Genomic DNA, 26,810 nt, shown 5'->3' with positions numbered 1-26,810 from the left:
AACAAGGATCCAAATTGATTCCTCCTTTAGGAAAACCGCTTGAAATTAAGCGGTTAGCTGTAAGTAGGTATATGATGTTTAGGCACTCAGCCGAGCGTAATATTATGTAGTACTCACTTTAGAAGATGGAAATTCATAAGAGATTATAATAATAGGCAATACATAAAACAGTATATAAAAAGAGCACAGTAGTAATTTATTATTGTGTGTGTGATAACGACGTTCATATCATACTTTGCAGGAAAGAAAGCTACCCTGGATTATCTCTCCTGTATGAGTCACGCAACCAAGATTTTGTTCTACGAAGAGCAGAAAATAACCTCTCTCTCCTGTGCCTTTGCTAAGCATGAGAAAAGTATGATCTTCATTAGGACTTAAATTCTTATTCATCATCAGCCTATCGCAGTCCACAGCTGGACATAGGCCTCTCCAAGTGCACGCCACTGAGATCGATTTTCAGCTTCTCGCATCCAGCTCCTGCCAGCCGACTTGCGCAAGTCATCACTCCACCGTGCCTGAGGACGTCCTACACTACGTTTGCCGAGGCGTGGTCTCCACTCTAGAACTCGTTTACCTCAAATTCTTATTACAATTTCTGAACGAACTTAAAAGCATCAAACCGAAAATGATAGCTGTCAACGTCAAAGTCATAATTTCAATTTGTTTTGCTTGCGGTGTATTGTATTTCTCTCAAAGCACTGGGATTTATTTGCTCAAACAGCAAAAATAATTTACACGTTTTCGTGTTATCGTTTTATGTGTTTAAGAGTTAAATTTGAGGCTACCATGTCTGTTTTATGACGGCAAAATGAGTGACGAAACGAACGAAGAGCGTCAAGACAATGAATTGGCCGCATTACAGGTTATTTTATTGTAATTTAATATATTAATAAAATCAAAACATATTGGTGATGAAAGTAAATAATAGTTTTTTTTCGTGGCGGGAATACTAATTTAGACCGAGGCAACTATTTTTTAACCCCCGACGCAAAAACGACGGGGTGTTATAAGTTTGACATGTCTGTGTGTGTGTGTGTGTGTGTGTGTGTGTGTGTGTGTGTGTGTGTGTGTGTGTGTGTATGTGGCATCGTAGCTCCCAAACGGATGATCCGATTGTAATGCGGTTTTTTTTGTTTAAAAGGTATGTCAGTCGGGAGTGTTCTTAGCTATGTTTGGTGGAAATCGGTTCAGGTCTTCAAGGTCATCAGCTCATTTGCTAGATGTGATAGGAATGTTACACTATCAGTTTACTTGCAAGTATATGTGGGATCTGAAATTTGAAACGCTAATGTCTTTTGGAATCACTGAGCTGGTCTGCTGTTAGGGCACGAAGGTAGGAGACGTAACCCTGAACTGCCTTTTAGTAAACCCATCGAGTTTGGGCTCGTTGAATTTCCCCCGACACGTTGAAGGTCCCCCGACACGAAAAAATTTAGTTTATGTAGTGTTAAAAGTTATTTTTTGCATTTTATAGGGTTTAGCGTTTTTAACCTTTTGTCATAATTATTGCGTACTTTTTTGGGTCGGGGGTTTTTTTTAATTTATAATTTAATTTTTACACACAATAATTCGTGTTGTTCATAAACTTTTTGTTACCTACCTACGAAACAATCATAAAAACGTTTCTTCTTCTACCGTTTAGATATATGGGTACATTTGGTGCTTTTATTAATCCTTCTTGAAATATTTTCACTTCAACGGACAAACATACTTTAATTTAAAGTTTAAATCGTAGATTAAGGAAAATTGAGTCATGAACTTGGTCCATTCAAAAACATGGATTACAACTATAAACTGTTCTGAATTTAAATTTCATATTTTAATATGCTAATTGATTTACAGGCAATTTACGGTGATGCAGTCGTAGACAACCGAGAAGTGGTAGCTTGGAAGATATGGAGGCCGAATGATCTGATGTTAACGTTGAATCCCCTACATAATTCTGATATCAAAGGCGTTCACTGTTCCGTGACATTACACTTCAAATGCTGTGCCAACTATCCTGATAAGTATGTTTTAATTTTTCCTTGAATATTTGTTTTTGACCATAACTTTATAGGGAAAGGAGTTGACAGTAAATTGGTGTTTTACTAGTTTTCATAATAATATGATGTTATATAGTTACTAGACGACCTCGATGACGCAATGGTCACCATGCCGGACTGCCAAACCTGAGGTCCCGGGTTCGATTCCCGGTTCGGTCGACATTTGTGTGATGAGCATGCTTGTTGGCCGTGGTCTGGGTGTTACAATATGTATTCATAAATATGTATATATGTAGCTATATGTAGTTTATCAGTTGTGTTAGCACCCATAACACAAGTTAATAAATAACTTACCATGGGGCTAACCGACCGTGTGTGAAAAGGTGTCCAGACATTATTTATTTATTTATTTATTTACTAACTGCCTCGTTGGTCTAGTTGTCGCAAGTGTGGCTGCTGAGCACGAGGTCTCGGGTTCGATTCCCGAGTCGGGCCGAAATCACTTTGTGGGTTTTAGAAGACTTTCACAAAGCAGCCCGAAGCCTGGAAGTTGGTGATTGATTCACCCGTGCATCGGAGAGCACGTAAATGTCGGTCCTGCGCCTGATCTCTTTCCGGTCGTGTCGGATTGCCGTCCCATCGGGTTATGAGAGTGAAGGAATAGGGAGTGCACCTGTGTCTGCGCAAATGCTTGTGCACTATAATATGTCCTGCGCAGTTGGCTAATCTCCTTACATGAGAACAGCCGCCGTAGCCGATAATCGGCTAGGAGGACATCATCATCATCATCATATAGTTACAATTATAAATTGTACCGATATTTATGTGCTCTCAGATGCATGTGTGTATCAATCAATGCCTGTTCGCTATAATATAACCTGCGCAGTTGGCTAATCTCCTTATAAGAACAGTGGCTATGGTGGATAATTGGCTAGGAGGACATCATCATTATATTTTAATAAGTTGTTCTGGACAAAGATATTTCCAGAAAAGAAGGTCTTCAAGTAGAAAACAAGAAAATGAAAAAAGTTTTTAACATAGTTAAAAATATTTTTAGTTCTTGAACTATTGCTTAATATTTTTCTTTGTATTTTCAGACCTTTATGTATTGCTATCCACAAGATGCGAGGTTTATCTACTGATAATGCAATGCAACTACTGGCTGAATTGGAAGAGTTGGCTAAGAAGTTATGTGGAGAAGTCTGTATATTTCAATTGGCACAACATGCACAGGTAATTACTTTTGTTAATTTTATAGTTTCTGTATATTTTAGTTGTCAAGACCGGATTCAGGGGGTTATAATATAACCACCTATGGTTTGGGTCCAGGACCTAGGTGAACCACTGATTGAACCTAGTAAATATAATGTTGTTGTAACATACATAATACTCTTCATAAGTATTAAATAATTCTCTCATGAATCAAGGTAGGTTAGTAGTTCATCATCCTCCGGGCCATTTTCCCAACTATGTTGGGGTCGGCTTTCAGTCTAACCTGATGTAGCTGAGTACCAGTATTTACGGGGAGCGACTGCCCTATTTGACCCCCTCAACCCAGGTTAGTAGGTAGGTTAGTAGTTCAATTGCTAATAATCCAGAAAAATAAAAACATCAAAAAGTTTCCAAATTAATTATTCTTCAGCTTTCAAAAGCCCAAATTATGTAAATAATTCTTTCTGAAAACATACTTAGTTGATAATGTAATTCTGAAAGTAAGCAAATACTAATAAAAACACAGATTTATAGTTTCATGGAAATTGGGACTATTATGATGGAGTTACATTTAACTAATCTAGCTATTATTGTTATCAGAGATATAGATAATGGCACTAATGTATTATGTTGTTTGTTGGCATTTCCCATCAACATCCATTAGTTTGAGATCCATTTATTGCCTAAATTAGGGTACTTATATATTTAAATGGTGAGATGCCCCAATGACTGGGTTTAGAAGGTCAGATAGGCAGTCGCTCCATGTAAAACACAGTACTCAGCTTAATCCAATTAGACTATAAGCCACCACCAACATAGTTGGGTAAAGGCTAGGGACATGATGATGAGATGCATAGTGTATTTTTCGTAATATACTGTTCTACAGTGCATGCAACAATCCTTATCTTACCATTATTTTAATTAAGAAAGCAGTTCTCTCTTTTACTTATAGCTGATTTTATTTTAATGAAACATTGGACAATATTAGGTATGAAAGGATCATATTGAGTTACTATGCACTTCCCAAATTATGTGGGCAAAAAAGTAAAAAAATTGCAACACATTCTTTTACACTGTGCAATAATAATTTTAACCTTTATCGCCAACAAATATGAGTCACTCGATATTTATAGTATCTATCTGTGCTTCCCCATTAAAATAACAAAACAATACAATTATTAACATTGTAAGTTTATCATATTTGTAGTTTACAAAATTCATCAATTTGTTCCAAAGTATGTCCTAAGTCTAAATTACCCTTCTCTTCGAAATCTAGCTAATAATAATTAGTTATTTAAGAACTTCTTGTTAATATTTTCAGCAATTTCTCCATGACCACAATAAGCCCACCCTGTCGTTTTATGAAGAAATGGTGAAACAAAAGAATGAACAAGAACAGTTGAAACTACATGATCTGAAAGTTAAGGAAAATGAGGAGGTAATCTATTTTGAATGTTACATGGTTGTGCTTAAGGTTTTTTTTTGCAATTTCAAATCTAGAATCTTTTAATTTTGTTAGTAGGCGTTTGATATGGGTAAATATAATGTCTTGATTTTGATTATTTGGTTGTTGATATACATATTTGATGGTTTGCTATTAAGGCCATTTTGTATTGACAACTGTGTTACTTTTGAAGTTATAACCACCAACAGGTTTTAACTTGACCCCTCATCATATTGATTGTATTTACTCAGTGTATCAGATTTTCTTCTGATAAGCCGGCAAAAAATATAATTTTTAATTTTACCTGTGTCCATGTTTCAGCGTAAGAAAATGAAAGATGAGATTCAGAGACGCCAGGAGATTCTTCGCGGCGCCGGCAGACATAGGACGCATAGGTCTAGCATTAGTCAGGATGATAGTCTCGATGGTACTGGGGATGCGCCGGAGTTGGTGTGGTAAGTTCCTTAGTTTTATTTATTTATTTAACCATTTATATGCAATCAGAAAATATATGGAAGATGAAGTAATACAATAAAATGGTACTAAGTATTTATCTACTGGTAAATAAAAAGTGTGTGCATGTTTTTGGGAATAGTGGTGGTTTGGGGTACTTAATATATTGTTTATTGTAAAAGTTTATAGTAATCAATTTACACAGTAAGAAAAATGTTGTGTGATTGACTAAAACTTTGAATAAATCCAGGATCAAAAGATGTAAAATGAAATTTTATTCACGCAAAGATAAGTTTTTCTTTTTTCCCATTCTCTAGATTGATTTATTTATCCATGAGCTCATGTTAGCAACATAGTTAGCAACACAGCGGAATTTCATCATGTTTTAAACTTTCGTTATATTAAAATGATGTATGTATTCCTTTGTTTTCAGTTATGCCGACGACAAAATGTCTCCTGTCAAGAAGATAGTTAGAACTAAAACAGTAGATATACCCTGTACTTGTAAGAATAAAGGAGTTCAAGTTGTTAGGATTACACAGAAGAATAATAAGAAGGTTTATATTAGTAACTGTTTAGGTAAGAGATCTTTTACCCGACCGCCAAGGTGTCATGTTTTTTACTGTCTTATGTAGAGCAAACCTTATTGTTGTAATATGATTTTGTGTCATATCAAAACACCACAACGATTAATAAGCTTTATAAGATAGCTTCAAAAAAATGCCTCCTGTGTCACATGCAAAGAGGTGATGAAACAACTCTAATGTATGTATCTGGTTCTATGCAGCTTTGTAATTTAATAGATAATTTGTCGACGACATGGAAACTTTCCCGTACGATACCATTTATTGAGAGCAGCGTCTAGTTAACTTTTTCTACATACAAAACATGCCGTTGTCTAATTTCTCCACTTTCACAGGTCACTCATCAAACGGCGCAACAACTTACCTAGCAATAGACGACGAAGGCGAGAGATTAATCGCCAAAAAATGGATCACACCCCCAGCCACCGACTTCCAGACCCGATCCCGCCAACTGACTTCCATGCAACAAGATCTGAAAGCCATGTGTCGACTCAACCACCCTGCCATAACCCCCTACGTTGCCATGGAAACAATTAAAGACGCGAACAAACGGACAGCAAAACAATATATATATTTATTCAGGAGTTTTGTTCTAGGGAGTGCTTTGAAAAGTGTTAAAAGCAGACTTGGTGTGTTTTGTGACCGTTATGAAGGGTTAAAATTACTAAGGCATGTGGCTTTAGGGGTTTTAGGGGCCCTAAAAGAGTTACATAGTGTGGGGATCGTGCATAAAGACGTGAGGGGTCAAAATGTTTTCTTAGACGATGTAGGGGGGGTTAAACTGGTGGGGATTGGTTTGGATATGCGGTTGACTGAAATGCTGGACGGTGATACGTATTGTGAAAGGTAAGATGAAGGTATGGTCATGTCTTCAATTTTTTTCTGTTGATGAAATAGTCAACTTAAACCTATACTTCTAACAGTTGATAGTACTAACTCTATAATGACCTGAACTTTTACCATGTATTTATAATATTTCCTATATACAGACAAACAGCAGCGCAAGATATTTACGCAACGGGACAGATGCTTCTTTCCCTTGTATCTCAAGAACGAACTTATATGGAAATACCACCAGATCTGCCAAGTTCCGCTAAGGATTTCTTTGCCAGGTAAGCCTGTTAAATAGTACCTTTGGAATTATATTTTCAAAAGTTCTTTAATAATATAACCTTACCAAAATTGCGCAAAACCTCTATTAGCGCATCGGGTTTGCGCAACTGTCTGTTTAGCGCAAAGACTTTGCGCAATTTTCTCAAAAAATGCGCAAACTTAAATATTGTTTTACAGATGTTTAACGGAAGACGAGCAATCTCAGTGGTCAGCTGAACAGCTGATGAATCACGTGTTCCTGACCGATGCGCCTGCCAAGGTGCCCAGCAATAAGGAAAATAATGATGAAGGCAGTGGATCTGAGGTAAGTTTTACAATGTTTTTTTGTCTACTGTAATTTTCTTTAATATATTTAGTTCGAGATATAATATAAGAACATTGATAAAGCAAATATCAAATACCTTATAGATACCCTTACTTTATAAATACCTTCCGTTTTCCTATTGTTTGCTATAATTTGTAATATCGAGATTTCATCTAGTTTTAATGAAAATATTATTTGTACCACAAGTAATTTCACTTATGTACTTTATAAGTATGTCTTGAACTCCAAAAACTGACTAAAAGTGTATGAAGACCACTTGAGGAAATCTGGACATTAGAAGACTGAAATCAAAGCTCATTCCTTCTCTGTGCAGCAATGAGACAATACATGGCTAAAGATGATATTTTCCTTAAATTGCAGGACGACGATGCAGTTAAGAAGATGCATCATAGCAGTCCAGTGACTAACGGTCATAGTCGTCTGCACGCTGAGTTTGAAGTCCTCACGTGGCTCGGAAAAGGTGCCTTCGGGGATGTGCTGAAGGTACATATTTAGACTTCAAGACTTCCACTTTTTAATTAGCCTTTAAATGAAAAGTATTTCGTATGGATGGCTAAAGTTTTTACAAGTCAATACAAGTCAATGAGTAGATTTCTATTCATGAGAGTAAAACTGTTTTGGCTCAATATTGATTGGGTATGTGCAAGCAAATAGTGCAATCTTTATTATGTATCAAGGAGTAGAATATCCTAACTCTCAAAAACTCATATTATACCTTCAGTTCAATCTGGCATTTTGAGAATGGCTGTGATTGGTATAAATAAAAGAATATCCGTAGCATCTAGGTGCTATAAGTTTTAACTGATCATTTTCAAAATCTCCAATAACAAGTCGTTTACCAAGATTACAATATTAACAGAACATTGCAGGTTAAAAACAAACTTGACGGTGGATTCTACGCGATCAAACGCATCAAGCTTAACCCTGAAAGCGTGCAGTTAAATAAGAAGATAACTAGAGAAGTTAAACTGTTGTCCCGACTTAACCATGAGAATGTGGTTAGGTATTTTAACGCTTGGATCGAGTCTAGTATTGAGGTTGAAGAAGATGATACTAGCGTGGAGATTGAGGTACCTGATGTTAAAAGGCCTGATAGTTTGCAAGGTAATTTAAATTACGTAAAAAGTATTTATTCTCGCTTCTAACAGACTATAGAGTATAGAGAGTTGTATAGAAAAATCTCCGCTGTGGCTTTGTGTCTATGAGAAACTCTAAACTGTATTTATTCTAATCGTTCCATGCAGGTCTTCTCATGATTCAGGAAACAGGTAGGAATTAACTGCGATATGGTCACTAGATATTCAAATAATTAAATATTGTATTGATGAGAATGTATGAAAATAATACCGATGCATAAAAATACCCTATCAAATGGAGACATCCATAAGTTTTCTTTTCAAATGTCGTTTTAGATTTTGCTAAACAAAGTTGTTTTTGGTAAAACTTATCAAATGGCATAGATTAGTCGTAGAACTATTGGCGACAAATAGTTTAATTATTCTAGACCCAAGTTTACTACCACATGAACGTTACGTCTTAAAACAATTGTTAACAATGAATTTTCAAACTTATTTAACATGTTTTACAAAAGTGATTTTCGATGTTGTCAGTGGATTAGGGCCCTAGAAATTAGCCCGTATTTAAATGAAACAAACTACTTTTTCCAACAGGAGTGGTCGCTAAGTTAGGCCAAGACATCAAGGTGGAATGGTCGATGTCAGAGGCGCCGGTACAGAAAACGAGTACGTCTTCTGAATCCGAAGACGATGACGATGATGACGAACCAGATCCTTGGTTTACTATAATGAGGTAAGTTTCTCTGTCCATTTTTTGGTGATAAATTGATAAATAATTATTGTTTTAGAAGGCTTAGCTTCCTTGTTGGTCTGATAATATACACTTTAATAAGATTTTTCATTTTCATTTAGCTTTGGCTTTGCGGGTCTTTAAGTTTATTTTCATCAAAAATAATAAAAATAAAACTGTCTTTTGACAAGTCTGCATGCGGTTGGAGATTTGTTCTCCGCAACATTATTTCAAAGCAGTTCATTTTTCCTCATATTACATCCCTGTCTTAATCAGGTATCAAAAAAAGTTGCAACTTCTCCCAACAACTTTCTTTTTAAAATTAAATAAAACCACACTTTTTAAAACTCCAAAATAACTCACTTTACTCCCAAATCCACAGCCCAGAAGACGGATCCAGCAGCGGAGTGGAATTTGAAGAAGACTCGAACGTCTCTCAGACCATACCTTCGGAGGACGTTGTGGATGCTCCTCGCAAGTCCTTGGAGAGGATCCGCCAGGTGCTGTACATTCAGATGGAGTTCTGTGAGAAACACACGCTGCGACACGCGATAGATAACGGACTGTGCCAAGAGCATTTCAGAGCTTGGAGGCTTTTTAGGTAAGAATACAAGTCTTTTTTAGTTACGCAGGGGTCGGTTTTCATTCATTATTTCGGTAGAAGCAGTATAACCGTGTCCAGAAAGTCTTAAAAGGGTCCAAAAAGGGTGTTGCAGTTGATCATCGTAATTTTGCAAAAAGGGGTCCTCTTAAATGATTGTTAGGAACTCCAATTTTGCCGAGTATTCTAGTTTTTGGTAAGTTAGTCTTCCAAAACATGTAGACCAGTGGTTCTTAACCGGTGGTCCGCGGACCACTGGTGGTCCCTGGAGGCATTCCAAGTGGTCCGCGAAGCATTGCTTCCACGAAGCAGCTTCGCGACGTTGCTCGTATTCTTTATCAAAGAACCCTCAATTTAGGCAAACCATTGGGGTGGTCCCCGGCAAGACAAACTTTTGGTAAAGTGGTCCCTCATGCCAAAAAGGTTAAGAACCACTGATGTAGACCCTTGCTTGCTATATGGGAGGAATTTAACCCAGTCTTTCACCATACCTTCGGAGGACGTTGTGGATGCTCCTCGCAAGTCCTTGGAGAGGATCCGCCAGGTGCTGTACATTCAGATGGAGTTCTGTGAGAAACACACGCTGCGACACGCGATAGATAACGGACTGTGCCAAGAGCATTTCAGAGCTTGGAGGCTTTTTAGGTAAGAATACAAGTCTTTTTTAGTTACGCAGGGATCGGTTTTCATTTAATAGTTTGGTAGAAGCAGTATAGTCGGGTCCAGAAAGTCTTAAAAGGGTCCAAAGGGGATGGTCCAGATGAAAATCGTAATTTTGCAAAAAGGGATCCTCTTAAATGATTGTTAGGAACTCCAATTTTGCCGAGTATTTTGGTTTTCGGGAGATAGTCCTTACTATATGAAAGGGCTGTAAACCAATCTCTGACCATACCTTCGGAGGACGTAGTGGATGCTCCTCGCAAGTCCTTGGAGAGGATCCGCCAGGTGCTGTACATACAGATGGAGTTCTGTGAGAAGCACACGCTGCGACACGCGATAGATAACGGACTGTGCCAAGAGCATTTCAGAGCTTAGAGGCTTTTTAGGTGAGGATCCAGATCTTTTCAAACTAGGTTGGTGTTCATTTTAGATTAACAGAAGCAGTATAGGCGTGCCCAAAAAGTCTTAAAAGGGATCCAACCGAGGTAAGTTTTAGTAGCTGTGTCGTATGTGAGCGAATATCGTGTTTTACAAAAAAGGATCTTAAATGTTTATAAGAAGAGGTGTGGCGACAGGTTTAAGAAAACGTGCTAGGTATTTAGTTAAGGTGGTATTTAGTTTTTTTTTTTGTGGAATCTAGTAAAATGTTTAATTTCGTTTTCGGTCATGTAAATGCCGGGGATAATTTTATCTGGGTTCGCGAAGTAGTTCTTACGAGACACAACTGGTGGAAGTGAGTATAACTAATATTTCTGTTCTATATTTCCAGGGAGATAGTCGAAGGCCTAGCCCACGTGCACCAAAGAGGTATGATCCATAGAGACCTGAAGCCTGTCAACATTTTCTTGGATTCTAACGATCATGTGAAGATTGGAGATTTTGGACTGGCTACTAAAGCGTTTACTGCCTTGCCTGTTGATGGTAAGATTTTAATCTGTACTCATAATATTAGGCTAAGAGTTTTTTTGTTCAATTGTAATATTCTCATGAACAAATGATTTGGAAAAATAGTTTAAGTGGTAGACAGCACATGCATTGAAGAAAGACCATAGAGTACCAATTTTTAGAACTCTCCATTAGCTTACGGACAAATAACAAGTAACTAATATCACTGATTTTAGTAACTTTGAGTGTATTGTAGCGAAGATAGTAAATATTTTTTGTGTAATGTTTCAGAAAAAGCCAAACAGGAAGAAATCGGCGGCTCTCTAACAGGACAGGTACGATGTACGACGATACAGAAAATTACATTATTAAAATAATACTGTAAATGCTGTGTTTATGTGCAAATTTTAACTCGACATACCCCCTTTTCCAGATCGGCACAGCTCTCTACGTAGCACCAGAGTTACTCCAATTAAGTTCCAAGGTCATCTACAACCAGAAAGTGGACATCTACTCCCTAGGCATCATACTCTTCGAGATGTTCCATCCCACGCTGGATACGGGGATGGAAAGGATGATGGTACTCTCTAATCTGAGGAGCAAGGATATTATCATGCCTAAGGGCTTTGAGAAGGAGGATAATGCGAGACAGATTCATGTTATTCGGTATGTGGTTTGTGGAACTTTTGTAATGGGTAGATTTTTTATGGTAAATCCAGTTTCATAAAAAGTTCAGTCAGACCATTAGTTTAGACCAGACATAATACACATATGACAACTGAGATTCAATGTTTTATTCAGGAACCAAACGTTCATCCAGACATATTTTTTATAAAATCTTTTGACTCGTACCTACCATTCGAATTCGAATTATTTGACAAATATACATATTATGCAATATATTAAGTCACACAGTTTTGGTTTCAAAATCGAGATGGATACTCCGTCGACCGTTAGTCGACAATATAGATTTCTTTTTGTATTGTAGTTTAATTTCCCTTCTTATTTGTTAAGCGCTTATAGTATGGGACCTCGTCCCTAAAATATGGGGTCGAGTGAGAGAGAAAATATGCAGTAAGTACAGCAGACATAAACACACGTCTTTATCCCCTTCCAGATGGCTTCTAAACCACGAGCCCAGTCTTCGTCCAACATGCGCGGAACTTCTAGGCAGTTCCCACGTTCCCCGCGCCGTACCCGAGGGAGCCCTAGCAGGACTACTCGCACACGCACTTAGCGATAGAGCTGCTCGAGGCTATGGGCGCCTGGTAGCCGCCTGCCTGCACCAGGTGCCGTCCCGGGCTGAGGACTATACCTACCATAACGATATGAGGACCAAGCCTAATGAACTGCTGTTGAAAATCAAGGATGACGTCATCAAGGTATGTTTTGGACTAATCTAGTGACTCGTCAAATAATTTTACCGGTCCGAAGTTGTTTACAAGCGACTTCAACACTACTTGCAAACGTTAGCCCCCAAAAGATTAAATTTCAGAGCGTCAAAGTTATTTACAGTAACTGAACATCTGACTGTTAGCCGACAATAGTGTTTTGTTGACACATATTGACTGCAGCTTATCCAGTGATAGCCAGCTTCAAGTTATTTAACGAGAGCTGTACATTAATTGCTATATCTTTTAAAGGTATGCCATGTTCATAACAGATTTTTTTGTTTGTTCTTACAAAAGCACAAATCAAAAGTTCTATTAGACCTAGCAAGTTTTTTGGAATATTCCCTACCAACTTTTTAATGCATTCATTTTACTTCAATTTCATTGTAAATGACATAAAAATGTATTTTTGGAAATATTATATATTCAAACAATATTTCGTTTCTTTTCATTGCACTGTAAAATGCAAGTGTCAATAGTAGCTCTTAATTAGGCAGCCAGTGCCATGCGACGAGGTGGCCGAGTGGTTAAGGCGTTGGACTGCTAATCCAATGTGCTCTGCACGCGTGGGTTCGAATCCCATCCTCGTCGATTCTTTTTGTAATTGTACAATTTTATTGCTGCTTATATTTTCTAGTACTCGTACTATGTAATTAAAAGATAACAAAAGAGATTATTTGATAACATTTTCTTAGCACACAAGTATACAGAAATGTTCTTGCTTTGTAATTATTTACAAATTCCTGATAAAATAAAAACCTAATACTGATGATAAGGAAACAAAAAAATTATATCACAAATATATAGACTAAACAAAATCTTGTGTTTATGTTTCTTTTACAAGTAATAATTACAATTATTGTTTGTTATTATCATGTTTCTGTTATGATCAATTGTTAGAATACTGATATGAGTACTAGAATAGATACTGTTTTAATTAGCACATCCTATATTAATTAATTTTGCTAGTCATAATAGTAATTCTCAATGCTTCTACAATGTATGATGATGAATGAACATAAACAAAGTGTGTCAACATCGTGTACTACACAGATTTGTAACGATAATTACTTATGAAATATTGCATTACCTTTTTATTAATTTATCATCATCAAAGCTTATTTTGCTTTCATTGTCGTTTTTTCTGAAAATCTTCGACCCAGTTAACCTTATCCTCCTTTTTGTTTTCCTATCAAAAACTTACCGAAATTGTCGCATATGCTCCTCGTACTAAGACATTATTATCTACCATCATTTTTCTAGCCTTTCACTACCTATTCTGGTCTATCTATTAGCAGTAACCAGTTCTCAAATAAGGAAGATCAAATTACCACTGCCTTTAAAATAGGTACCAAATTATTTACATACCATATCTTTTCCAGGTGTTCCGCAGCCACGGTGCTTCAGAATTCTCCCCACCACTGCTGATACCCCGAGCTGCCGCGTGGGACCAGTATCCAAATGCCGTGAAGGTCATGACGGCATCTGGCTCCGTTGTGCATCTGCCTCATGACTTGAGACTGCCTTTTGCTAGGTAAGGCAGATCGTACGTGTAGGTATATAGTTTAGATGTCAGTCATAGGAGAATTGAAGCGACTACTTACGAAAGTTGCGTCAATTGATTTTAGATTCTATTTCAAAGAGATTAATGTCCATATTAGTTTGACTAGCTTTTAACACGCAACTTTGTTTGCGATATTCAGGTATTTTATCACAAAAACTTTTCATATCTGTTCAGTAGTTTCGGAGCATTTAAGTTGCAAATAAAGAAATTATGGTTTCTCTTTATTTTATTAGCATAGATATAGAAGAAATCTCTTCCAGCAGACCCGCTGTGTATATTATGTCTTATTGTTTTGTGTGTGTTGTTGTTATATTGTTTGTTGTATTTTACTTAACAGGCATACAGCATACAACGGCACGAAATACATGCGTCGTTACGTGGTAGAACGGGTGTTCAGAGAGAAGCATGTCAAAGGCTTCCATCCGAGGGAGATTATAGAGTGCGCCTTCGACATCGTTTCTCCTAGGACTGGTAAGTTTTATTTTACTTATCAGTGCACAAATAATCACATTTAGTCGTGGAACTCATATAAGAGTTTAAATAATTCCATACCTTGTGTGACATAAAAGGGTTAAAAGTATTGTCTCAGTTTTGGTATAAATTTTAACTTGTTAACTGGTTTCCGAATTCATTTTCGAAACCTCGCGTAAACAAAAGAATTTTGTTCATATTATTTTATCCTCTATCCTATATTTTTGCATCAAAATCGCTGTCACCTTTAACTGCTGATTACATTCGAAATCAGTAGCAATTTGGTAGCAACTAATGGCAGCTGGTAGCAATTAGGTAGCAACTTTCTATATGTATTTCGAGGTAATATATGAGGATTCAGATTTTCATGCACGGAAGAGCTCGTGGCTAAGGAAGAGCTCGTGGCTAAGTCAAAGCCGCGCGGATCGATCGATCATAAGGTTAAGCAACGCTTGGCGCGGTCGGTCCGTGGATGGGTGACCATCTTGTCATACTGAGTTCTTCCGTGTTTCGGATGGCACGATAAACTGTAGGTCCCGGCTGCCATTTAAACATCTTTGGTAGTCGTTACGGGTAGTCAGAAGCCAGAAAGTCTGACAACCAGTCTTACCAAGGGGTATCGGGTTGCCCAGGTAACTGGGTTGAGGAGGTCAGATAGGCAGTCGCTCCTTGTAAAACCCTGGTACACAGCTGCATCCGGTTAGACTGGAAGCCGACCCCAACATAGTTGGGAAAAGGCTAGGCAGATGAGATTTTCATGCACACTTTATCCGATCCCATTTCAACTTGCCTTTTTTCTAAGTAATGTCTGTATTTCCAGATTCCCTCTGGCCAGACTCCGAGCTCCTAATAGTAGCAAGCAGAGCGGCAACAGAAAGTGGCCTCAAAGTGTCGCTACAGTTGAACCACACGGAGCTGCTGCGAACACTGCTGCTGTCGTGCGGGGTGCCGCTGGACAAGCACTCAGACATGTACCCCGTACTCGTCGATGTGTGCTTCGGTAAGTAGCTGTACACTTGTTGTATACAAAGTGTCGCTACAGTTGAACCACATATAGCTGCTGCGAACACTGTTAACTATAGGTGATTTATGTCCGTGAAAATCTTCACGGAGTCGCTTCTACCTGTCAGTCCACCGATGACCACGGTTGGTGCAATTCGGCTCAAACGTCGTGTAAATAAAAAGGTATCGTACCTTTATATACCGCTTTCATAATCGTCGTATTGGGGACGAGCAGAAAAGGACATAATAGGAGACTACTAATACGCACCCTGAAAAAGACGATTTTAAAATGCATTGAACTATTATCATTTTAATTTGTTCACAAATGTTGATGTCTATTGCAGTATTGTAGAATTTTCTTTATATTAATTTTGACATTAAATGTGTTGAATTAAAGTTTGTGAATTAAATCTCAACAAGATGAATATATTTAACTTTTCCCTTCCCCAGGGCGCATAACAAGTCTCCAACTACAAACCCACCTAACGTCCCTTTGCGTGACCAATCGTGACGTGTCGAATCTCCTCCGTCTAATGGAGGCGGATGTCCCGGTACACGAAGTTCGCGAACTCGTCACACCGTTTGTGAAGCAAGCTAAGTTGAGCAAGGTGGTGGCTCAAGCGGTACATGACTTGGAAGCCGTTTATAGGAATACTAAGGCTTTGGGCTGTGAGGTTGGTACTTTTTATGTTTTTTTTATTCATTTAACCTATTGGGTTGCCCGGGTAACTAGGTTGAGGTCAGATAGGCAGTCGCTCCTGGTGTGACCAATTTCTTCTGTGTGACCAATTTCCTCTGTGTGACCAATCGTGACGTGTCGAATCTCCTCCGTCTAATGGAGGCGGATGTCCCAGTGCACGAAGTTCGCGAACTCGTCACGCCGTTTGTGAAGCAAGCTAAGTTGAGCAAGGTGGTGGCTCAAGCGGTACATGTCTTGGAAGCCGTTTATAGGAATACTAAGGCTTTGAGATGTGAGGTAGGTACTTTTAATCATTTTTTTTATTCATTTAATCTATTGGGTTGCCCGGGTAACTAGGTTGAGGTCAGATAGGCAGTCGCTCCTGGTGTGACCAATTTCTTCTGTGTGACCAATCGTGACGTGTCGAATCTCCTCCGTCTAATGGAGGCGGATGTCCCGGTACACGAAGTTCGCGAACTCGTCACACCGTTTGTGAAGCAAGCTAAGTTGAGCAAGGTGGTGGCTCAAACGGTACATGAGTTGGAAGCCGTTTATAGGAATAATAAGGCTTTGGGCTGTGAGGTTAGTAATTATTATGTTTCTTTTTCATTCAACTACAAACCCTGAGTACATAAAGTAAGTAAAGTCGTGGTGGCCTAGCGGGTAACAAACATTGGTTGAAGCCAGTAAGTCTGACAACCAGTCTAACCTAGGAGTATTGGGTTGCCCGGGTAACTGGGTTGAGGAGGTCAGATAGGCAGTCGCTCCTTGTAAAGCACTGGAGCACTTGGAGGCCGTTTATAGGAATACTAAGGCTTTGGGGTGTGAGGTTGGTACTACTATGCTATTTATTTTTTTGTTGAGGAGCTCGTTGTTATAAGTAACAGCGGGAAGAACAAGCAGAAGTTAGGTAACACTCGATGCGGTCGCCCCGTATTTGGGTGACTATCTCTGTCATAGAAAGTAATTCCGTAAAAAATCAAAGACAAAACACCTGTAGGTAACTTTTGCAATAATCTGGTTCTTAAAATAAAAACCTGTTTGCATAGATTTTACTATTAATCTGACCAAAAAGCTTGATTAAAAAGGCAACCACGCTAATATTAAAAAAAGATTGGATGGATTTTGATGAAATAAAACAGTAAACACATACATTATACATTTATGCTAAGTTTATATCCATGTGCGAGAAGTCCTTTGAAGTCCTTTCAACCGCAGGAAATAGCCAATATTAAACAAAATTTTCAATTCTTTTCAGTGCCCAATAACAGTAGCCCCATTCCTGGCGTACAACGCGACACAACACTGCGGCATATTCTGGCAGATATCAGTGTTAAGGAATACGGATCATAAGCCTACTGCTAAACATCGGGCTGGTGATCTGATTGCCGCTGGTGGCAGGTAAGATTCGAAGCTTTTAATAAGCTATCCAATACTGAGGTATTAGAGTTTTCTAAAATACGTGACGGTTTTCGAAAAGTGAATTAACTCATTTAGTTGTCCTAAATATATAGGTATAAAAATATGTAGGTTCTTTCAATAAAATTTTCATTTTTTCATCGAGTCGAGAGTAGAAAAAAGATGTATAACCAAGCTCTTACGTGTTTACAAGTCTGGTCAGTGTACTGGACACAGAGTAGTTATAAGTTGTCGATACTTCGAGCTAACTTCAAGGCTTATAAGCATATTACCTGAAGCTGAAGAATTTTTCTAATTGAATGCGGACCGTGATATCTAGTCTCATAACCAACCTTACCGATTTGAAAAAACTTGCAGTGTAGACAGCTCATTTCTTGATGAAGGAAGTAGGTGCTCAGTGTTAGATAGCTCATTTATCGATGAAGGAAGTACACTTACCTTAGAATAGTTACCATGGACACGGACGGAACCGGCGGTGGTCGTTAGTAAAAAGTCGAATTGTTTCTAGATACGACGCCTTAGTGTCAGAGTTCTGGAAGGTAGCGAGGACGGAAGACCATGATAGTGCAGAACTGAAGTCCAGTTCAGTAGGGTTCTCCATGTCTTTGGAGAGAATGGCCGCCATTTTGAAGAAGATGGAACCTGAGATGATTGCTTCTTCTTCTCCAAGTGTAGAGGTTTGTTGTATCTTTAGAAGTAAGGAAGTTAGTTAGGAGTAAATATATTTTGGTGAAGACAGTTTTATCTTTTTGTAATTTTGGAAATTCAGAGTATAATTCGAAAACACCAACAAAGTCGATTAAAACATATTCCTAAAATAAAACTTTTTTTAAAATTATTCTAAATTAAGAAATGGTATTAATTCAAATGACATTTTTGAAAATTTTATAAAAAAAACAACTAGGAATGTTTTTTTGTGAAAATATATCATTTCTATTTTAACTACACCTAATATCCGTTTACCGATATCGATATTCAGTAACAGCGGTCTACCTATATATCGTTATTCATCAAAATCGATTCATACATATCGATATTTAATACACCGTATCATTTCCGCAGTCCCGCCTAACCTGCGTATGCGTATGGGGCACGGCAGGCAGCGGGCGGGACGGCCAGGCCGCCGCCCGCCGTGCCGCTCTAGCCCGGGACTTGTGGGCTGCCGGCCTCGCCGCCGCCGCGTGGCCCGCCGCCAGCGCCGACGCGCACGACCTGGCCCGACCCGCTATAGTGCTACTGCAAGATGATGCTACTGCTCGACTGGCCTACTGGGACGGCGTAAGGTAGGTCTTCAAACTATTTGAACATTGCACGTGCGTAGCGGGTAGCGGGGGTGAGGAGGTGTATGGCCACTCGCTCGAGACCTGGCCCAACCCGCTATAGTGGCATCTGGCGTTTTCATCCGGAGTTGCAAAAAAGAAACGCTCATATGAAGCCAGACTTGCTCATTTTAAGATAATTTCATTGGAGAGACGTAGGAAAATCACAGATGCAGTTTTCTTATACAAACTACTCCGGTGCAAAATAGACTGTCCACAGTTACTTAGCAAGTTTAAATTCAGAGTTCCCGTTAGATACCCTCGTGCTCCTATCACTCCCTTGCATCCCCCACTCCGTAGAACAGTTCTTGGCGCAAGCTCCATCATTCCCCGGCTGTGTAAGCTATTGAATAGCTACAGTGATCTTGTTGATGTGCATTCCGACTCACTTGGCAAGTTCCATAAAATAACCTTCAACACTGTATAAATTTTTCAATTATCTTTCTTTTTTCTTCATTTCTTTAGTGTTAAATTACTAACTTTAAAACATGCAAATATTTATAATTATTTGGCATTTGATCCATTTTTAGCCCACATTAAGGACCACAATTTAGTGCATGTGGCAAAATAAATTATTGTGATACATCGCATGCTGTGCTTACCTGTAAGAAATTGTTACACTTAGTTTATTTATAGTATAATTAATTTTGTAATATTATGAGTGTACACAATTGTTGGCGAGCCAATAAAGAAAAAATAAAAAAAAATAAAATAAAATAGTGTTACTGCAAGACGACGCTACCGCCCGACTGGCCTATTGGGATGGTGTAAGGTATAGTTGTCGTCAAACTTTTTGTCTTCACCGAAGATTGTGGGAGTCTAAAGAAACCAATTCTAGATATCAGCGGGTAGTGGGGGTGGGTAGGTTTATGATGGAAACATGTGCGAGCTTGTGTGGGGCGTTTAAATTCGGAACAACATCGAGTTTTACAAGAACTGTATCTGTCGTGAAATACAAGCAAGTTCCGCGTTTCGTTCCACTTAACATAAAGAGGACTCGAGAAATTCGAGCATGCTTTGAACATAAATCTTGCTGCTAGCTTAATAATATCGCTTTTTATTTGTTACAGTTTAAGAGAACACAAAGTGCCATACATCGATGTCCTAGATTTCATCAAACAGAAGTTACTCAGTCCTCAAGATCCTATAAAAACTCCTGATGGTAAGTTTTTTTATTAATTTTAACATTCGCGCACGTAAGTACTACCTAAAACTATTGATTCATTTTGAACAAGGCCTTTGGCTCGAGGCATTGAGCACGACATCTAAGGCCTCGGCCTCGAATTTTGCTCGCAGCGGGGCGGCAGCGGCGGCGGCGTGGGAGCGGCAGGATCTTACGCGTATAATCAAATGGACCGGCCCTCGAATACAGCGGCGCGGGAGCGGGCAACTCGGTGACCGCCCGCGCCGCCGCCGCTGCCGCCCCGCTGCCCGCAAAATTCGAGGCCGAGGCCTTAGGCCCTTCCTCTTATCTACCACCAAATAGATCGATAAATCGCTCAATTCACACATGTGTCAATATCGCCTATCACCCTCTACTACTTCTATCGTATAATGCAGCGGTTCCCAAATGGGGTTCCGCGGAACCCTGAGGTTCCGTGACAGGCCCTCAGGGGTTCCGTGGAAAATTCAAGATTTCCATATGGTAAATCGTTTCACTTTTGACAATATTAAATTATTATTCATTTTCAATTAAATTGTTTTAAATATTGCATTCCAAAATTCCATTTAGGCACCATGTAGGTGGGTACCACTCAGGAGTGTAAGTCTCGTACTTTCGCGACAAGCGCAGGGGAAGGCCACGGCAGCAGATAAATTAATTCTGTTTTTTACAAATTGTAGATTAACTTAATACCTCCAGGTCTTCGGCAATCGGCATAAGTAGGTAGCGAGTCGGCCAAAAATCACCGCGTTTTTTGGGCTTATTTCATCGCCAGGTTTATACGTTTTCATACATTTGACAGGACGTGAAATGACACGGCATATGAGTATTTCCAGTGGCTATTTTTACCATGAATCAAAGTGTGACATTATTTCCAATTTTTGCACCTCCGCGAGTCCGAAAATTTCGCGCTCGCTTCGCTCGCGACTCCATGTTGCGTGTGATGCTTTTATGTTCGTTTAATTGCTCAAGTATCCAGCAAAGAAATAATTTTGCGCTCTTCCGTCGAGGTTTCCTTTGATGTTTATTTTTTATTCCTCTGGTTCAGAAAAAGCAATAGCGCTTTCTTCGCTAGCTGCTTATTCATTTGGATTTGCTTTTTTGTGTGGATATTGTACTTTTTGAGACCTTATTAATTTACAGTGGTTTTGTTTATTTTGTGTAGGTAATTAAACTAAAAAAAATTCGCGCTCGCTTCGCTCGCGATACCGGCTACCACTGCATGTCTTTCAATGCTAGCGGGTGCTTGGAACTTCGTTTTTTAGTTTAAAAAAATCGCGCTCGCTCGCCTCGCACGTGTACAAACCCAATCTATTTCTTTTTGCGTTTACTTTGTCAGTCTTCAAACTGAAAACTATTCACATAATACACAAAGTCAAGGGTGGCCAAATTATTTTCTGGCAAGTGTGGCCATGCTACGCCTGAGTATACTGAATATATCTCTAACCATATTATAACCTTTTGGTGCACTACCACGCGCCGCGAGCCGTACCTAAGTATATTTTACGTCTTTAGTTTACTTCTTACTTAAGCTAAGGTTCCGCCGAAAAATGGTGAAACGAAAAGGGTTCCGAAGCCAAAAGAATTCGGGAACCGCTGGATAATGTATTAGTCTAATAAATATATTCAAACCATTAGCAGGTCAATACCGCACGTTGAGTTGGACTGAAAGCGAGAAGTCAAACAGTGGTACCTGCATATCTGTCACCTTCATCACTGCCAGCGATCGAATGACTAAGAACTCCAAGAGGCATTGTGAGAATCAGGTCAGTAAATAATATTAATTTGAAGAAGTTGCAAGTAAGTCGATGATTAAAACATTCTAAAGTTTATAAGGACTTCTGCATATTGTTGTCCCTCAATTACAGGATTAAAATTGAACGTAGTAACGTTGACAGTTTATTCCCATATACATTAAGGTTGAAGAAAATCCATAAATAGAATCCACCTGTTGTCATATATGTATAATATTAGGAACACTTTAGTTTCTTATAAGCTTCTCCGTCAACATTTCGTCCGTTTTTCATTCAACAACTGTGTAGTTTTTTCAAGAAAACTGTCGTTTGTGTTGTTTACAACTCGAGCCTTAATATTTCAAAACTTATACTCTTTTCCCACAGATAAACACCCAAATGACCTCAATCCTAGTATCGCTAGGCCTACAGCCCGTGCTGTGCCGCGTCCGCGTGAGCGTGCTGGCGCTGTCGTGCGAGGCGGCCTGCGTGCGGCTGCTGGCCGCCTCGCTCACCGCGCCGCTAGATGCCGACGAGATCGCACATGCGTTTGCCACTGTTACTGAAATGTGAGTATTTTAACTGTCTTTAATACGTACTTTGGGTCAAAATTTTTAAATTTTAGGGGTGTTTATAGGCAGAACCGAGTGTAAAACTCGTCATATCCTGGAGAAAATTGGACCCTCCGACCAGATTGGTGTTAGGCTGGTCGGCAACGAAGATTTTATTGTTAGTTCTTCCTCTGTCTTATAGGTGGCGGTGTCGCAGCCCTTATGTTATTTTGATATACAAGGTGTTACAAAAGTAATCCCCTTGCAAAATGTCATATCATTCAAATATAGGCAAGATAGATTATCGCCACAGTAAGTATCGCTAGGCCTACAGCCCCTGCTGTGCCGCGTCCGCGTTAACGTACTAGCGCTGTCGTGCGAGGCGGCCTGCGTGCGGCTACTGGCCGCCTCGCTCACCACGCCGCTAGATGCCGATGAGATCGCACATGCGTTCGCGACTGTTACTGAAATGTAAGTAACTTAACTAACTCTTTTATACGTACTAGGGTCAAAATATTACAATTTCAGGGGTATTTAAAAGCAGAACCAAGTGTAAAACTCATCATATCCTGGAGAAAATTGGACCCTCCGACCAGATTGGTGTTAGTCTGGTGGGCAACGAAGATTGTGTTGTTAGTTCTTTCTCTGTCTTGTAGGTGGCGATGTGGCAGCCCAAATGTTATTTTGAAATACAACGCTTTATAAAAGTATTCAAACGTGCTCTCCGTAAAACAACACTACCTAATTCCGAGGTGTTTTCTTACCTAAAACCTTAAAAAAGTGATATAAACCAGAACTATACAACAGGGTAATCGATACAACTGCCTATTTGGCACCAACTGGCCTACAAAATCTATTTACTGAGTACCAAGATAAGTGTATAGTCTCATTCTAGAACGGAAAGGTCCCGTAACATAAAAACCCTGATATCTTAACAGCCCTTTATAAATAAACTTGCTAATTATAAGCACAATACTCAAGTCACGGGTTCAATAAACAAACGGACTGATAAGATAAACCTATTTACCTATACATAATTATATAAATAGTATCTTTGCACATCGTTTGCAAACTTGTAGGGTTTAAGTTCAATGAATGTGTCGATAAGGAGTTCAATATGTAACTAGATGTTTCTCGTGATTTGTATTATTATATTATATCCTTATATTATATCTGGGTAATTCTATGCTAAGTTAAATTTTGTAAAAAAATAGAATGTAAAAATCATTTTAAAAAATCTATTACAATTTATTTTGGCGTTATATACCAAAGTGATTTAGTAGCCAATGACAGTCGACAAACGAAGACAGAGTTTTACCATTCAAGATGTTAATAAGAAGTCTAATAGGTGATGATTTTTCATATCGCATACGCCATATGCAATATTTAAAAATCCACCTACATTTTAGATGTTTTAATAAGTCGAGTGTTTAAAATATTGAATAATTGGTCCATCAATATAAATTTTTATATCGATATGTTATCAATTGAAATATCTCTTTTTCAGGTATCCAAAACGTCGTAACATTCTCGACGATGCCCTCAGCGAGTTAACAGCACTAGCTAAACAATGCAACCAGTGTAAATGTGAAGAAACGCAACTCTATGCTCTATACTCTATACCCGATTCTCTATGCCGATTGATCACTTGACCCATCGATGTTTTGTTGAAATATCTCTTTTTATACTAATGTAGGTATTCTATCTCAGGCTTCCCACCCGCGTCCGATAAATCGGTCACCGATTTTTTGTAGGAGAAGAATAGAACAAATCGATTGCAATAATGTCCTCCTAGCTGATTATTGGCTACGACGGCTGTTCTCATGTAAGGAGATTACCCAACTGCGCAGGGCATATTAAAGTGCACAAGCATTTGCGCACACACAAGTGCCCTCACTATTCCTTCACTCTCATAGCCCGATGGGACGACAATCCGACACGACCGGAGAGAGATCAGGCGCAGGACCGACATTTACGTGATCTCGATTGCAATATAGTGCACACGTTCTACAAGTCGGTCAGAAAATCTTACTTCTACAAAAAATCGGTCCGATTTGTCTGTCCTACAAAAAATCGGACGTGGATGGCAGGCCTAATGAGTACAGGCTGTATTCTGAATGTTTCGATATAAGTTTGATATATATCGACTTAAGTTTGATCATATCGTTAATAGATAATCTTAAAACCCTTAAGACAACATTTTGTAACATGCTTGAGTATTGAAATATTTATAGAATACTAGCCTTCAAGTGTAAAACAATTGGTCTTCATTACCGTATATAGAAAAGTATATTGATGTTTTGATATAAGTAGGTATTCCATTTTGAGAAGGCATTTAACAAAAGGTAAAAAATCTTAAGATGACTTGTTATTTAAAAATTCGAATTAAAAGTAAGTTGCGACCAAAATTCAATGTAGATACATTACATTTTATATCATTACTTTGTCAATTTCATCATAGTTTTAAGCAGTCATTTATTTTTTTCCTTTTTAATAAGTACCTTCTCAAGTGGAGTATAAAATATGAATATCGTTAACATAAACTCGTTTTCCTTAGTTTGAATATGACTTCTTATAAGTTTAAACAGCTTCTTTTATCATAGGCATTTATAATTTTTACATTTAATTTATTAATTATCATCCATCTGATGTAATAGACTGGGACTATCTCTTTTCCTAGTTCCATAAATATTCTGTAATTTTAGAAACAAAAATGCAATTTAAGAACTTGATTCAAAAGCAGTCTTACTGTAAACGTATATTAATTTATATTGTATTGTAAACTAACTGTAATTTATTGTGCTAATGATTTTTATCTACAAAAAAACATTGATTCATAATTGTAATGTGTTATTTTTCAATACATTCTCAGTATTACCGAGGAGATCTAGTAATTAATTTTGTTATAACCATATATTTTCGCCTCATTATACATACTAGGTGTTAGAAAAAATCTGCCGGGGCTGCGGGATTGTTCGAAAGAGTTACCGCGGCCCTAGTACATAAAAGGCCTATGACGGAACACGACGGTTTTTAGTCAGTAAGAGTCTGACACTCCCTCAACGCTGCTAACCCACAGCGGGAGGGGTCATTTGATGATTTTTGACGTCGTTAAAAAAAGTGTTACAAAAATACTGCCTAAAATATGTAAGCGTATGCTGCGTATTTTGTTAGATAAACCGCATTTCTTTTTTTTTTTGTTACATTCTGTATACTGCAAAAACTATCTTAATTTAAATACTTGTATTGTAGTGCTCGTCAAATGATCTTGTAATCATGCCTGTCAAGGGCAAGTATAGGTCAGTATAATACGTAAGATGCTTAGTTCAAATAAAAACTAAAACCAAGAAATATTTTTATAAAAGATTTGATTGTTATAAGGGGTATCGGGTTTCCCGAGTAACTGGGTTGAGGAGGTCAGATAGGCAGTCGCTTCTTGTAAAGCACTGGTACTCAGCTGAATCCGGTTAGACTGGAAGCCGACCCTAACATAGTTGGGAAAAGGCTCGGAGGATGATAATGATTTGATTGTTATAGGAACTAACAATTTACGTTAAAAATGTGTACCTTTATTATCTGTTCTTGTTAAAAAAATATGTACTTTGATAAATACTTAGATATTTATTGCAAAGTTTTGTGTGACTATATAACTGGAAAGTTATATTATGTGAAAAGCCAATGCAATTTTATACAAACCTGGTTTGTGATAATAAAAAAATCTTTATTGTATTTATATTGTTTTATTTTGCAATTTTATATATCAGTCTTATTTTAATTAATCTACAACATAGTGCGTGTCCGCTAGGTCACGTGCGATATTTATATAAATTATATAATTTTATTCATTTGTGTTAACATTCTGTAACCATTTTGTCTGAATTAAATAATTTAAATTGAATAAATGAATGGAAAGTTTTGGTTACCTACATCAATAAATTAAATTAATGTGCTATGTAAAGTTAAAATTTTTGTATAATATTATTATATAATATTATTTTTTGATGAGGCCTATTCCTTCATAAATTACATGCCAATATGACGTTCGTCTGACGTCTTATATTATTATGTAATACATAGATTTATATATTTTATCACAAAGAAGGAACATGATAGATAAGCAGTTATTTTTATACATTTTCTTAAGGGGGTGATAGACGGGCGAGCAAGTACGCGTACTTATGGCTCGACGACCTTTTTCGCTCGTGTGTCACCCTAAGTACGCGTACTTTAAAACCGTCGAGTAAGTTCGTTGGCGATCCAACCGGTTTGAAATTTTGCTCGTAGCTCGTCTTGGCTCGTACGTGTGGCAGCACTGGGAGCCGCGAGCCGCCATTTTGTTTCGCCAGTCCGTGGACACGCACGCTTGTTTGAATTGCAATTTTTGTCAATTTTGATTCATAAATTTCTCAAAATGTGTGATTTTCGAACTTATTCGCATGAACTGCTAACGG

General features: G+C 38.2%; 1 protein-coding gene and 1 non-coding gene across 2 annotated transcripts; both read left to right on the top strand.

Moving 5' to 3' along the window:
* The first annotated feature begins 663 nt into the window (after window positions 1-663).
* On the top strand, window positions 664-26,088 carry LOC124640444 (eIF-2-alpha kinase GCN2). The gene is made up of 28 exons (XM_047178220.1): window positions 664-862; window positions 1,843-2,009; window positions 3,083-3,218; window positions 4,519-4,635; window positions 4,963-5,096; window positions 5,528-5,673; window positions 6,014-6,524; window positions 6,668-6,790; window positions 6,969-7,095; window positions 7,477-7,599; window positions 7,986-8,220; window positions 8,787-8,925; window positions 9,305-9,523; window positions 10,953-11,104; window positions 11,360-11,403; window positions 11,502-11,734; window positions 12,186-12,450; window positions 13,842-13,993; window positions 14,361-14,494; window positions 15,315-15,494; window positions 15,947-16,170; window positions 17,434-17,576; window positions 18,103-18,271; window positions 18,657-18,877; window positions 19,984-20,075; window positions 21,714-21,841; window positions 22,196-22,377; window positions 23,867-26,088. The coding sequence occupies exons 1-28, from the start codon at window positions 809-811 to the stop codon at window positions 24,009-24,011; spliced, it is 4,695 nt and encodes a 1,564-aa protein (XP_047034176.1). The 5' UTR covers window positions 664-808; the 3' UTR covers window positions 24,012-26,088.
* Trnas-gcu lies at window positions 12,969-13,050 on the top strand. The gene has a single exon. It is a non-coding gene; the product is annotated as a tRNA-Ser (tRNA).
* Window positions 26,089-26,810: the final 722 nt, after the last annotated feature.

This window comes from Helicoverpa zea, chromosome 20 (genome assembly GCF_022581195.2).
Source record: "Helicoverpa zea isolate HzStark_Cry1AcR chromosome 20, ilHelZeax1.1, whole genome shotgun sequence".
NCBI lineage: Eukaryota > Metazoa > Arthropoda > Insecta > Lepidoptera > Noctuidae > Helicoverpa > Helicoverpa zea.
Note: the sequence above shows the minus strand (reverse complement) of the source record. Positions and strands in the feature narration are given on the sequence as shown.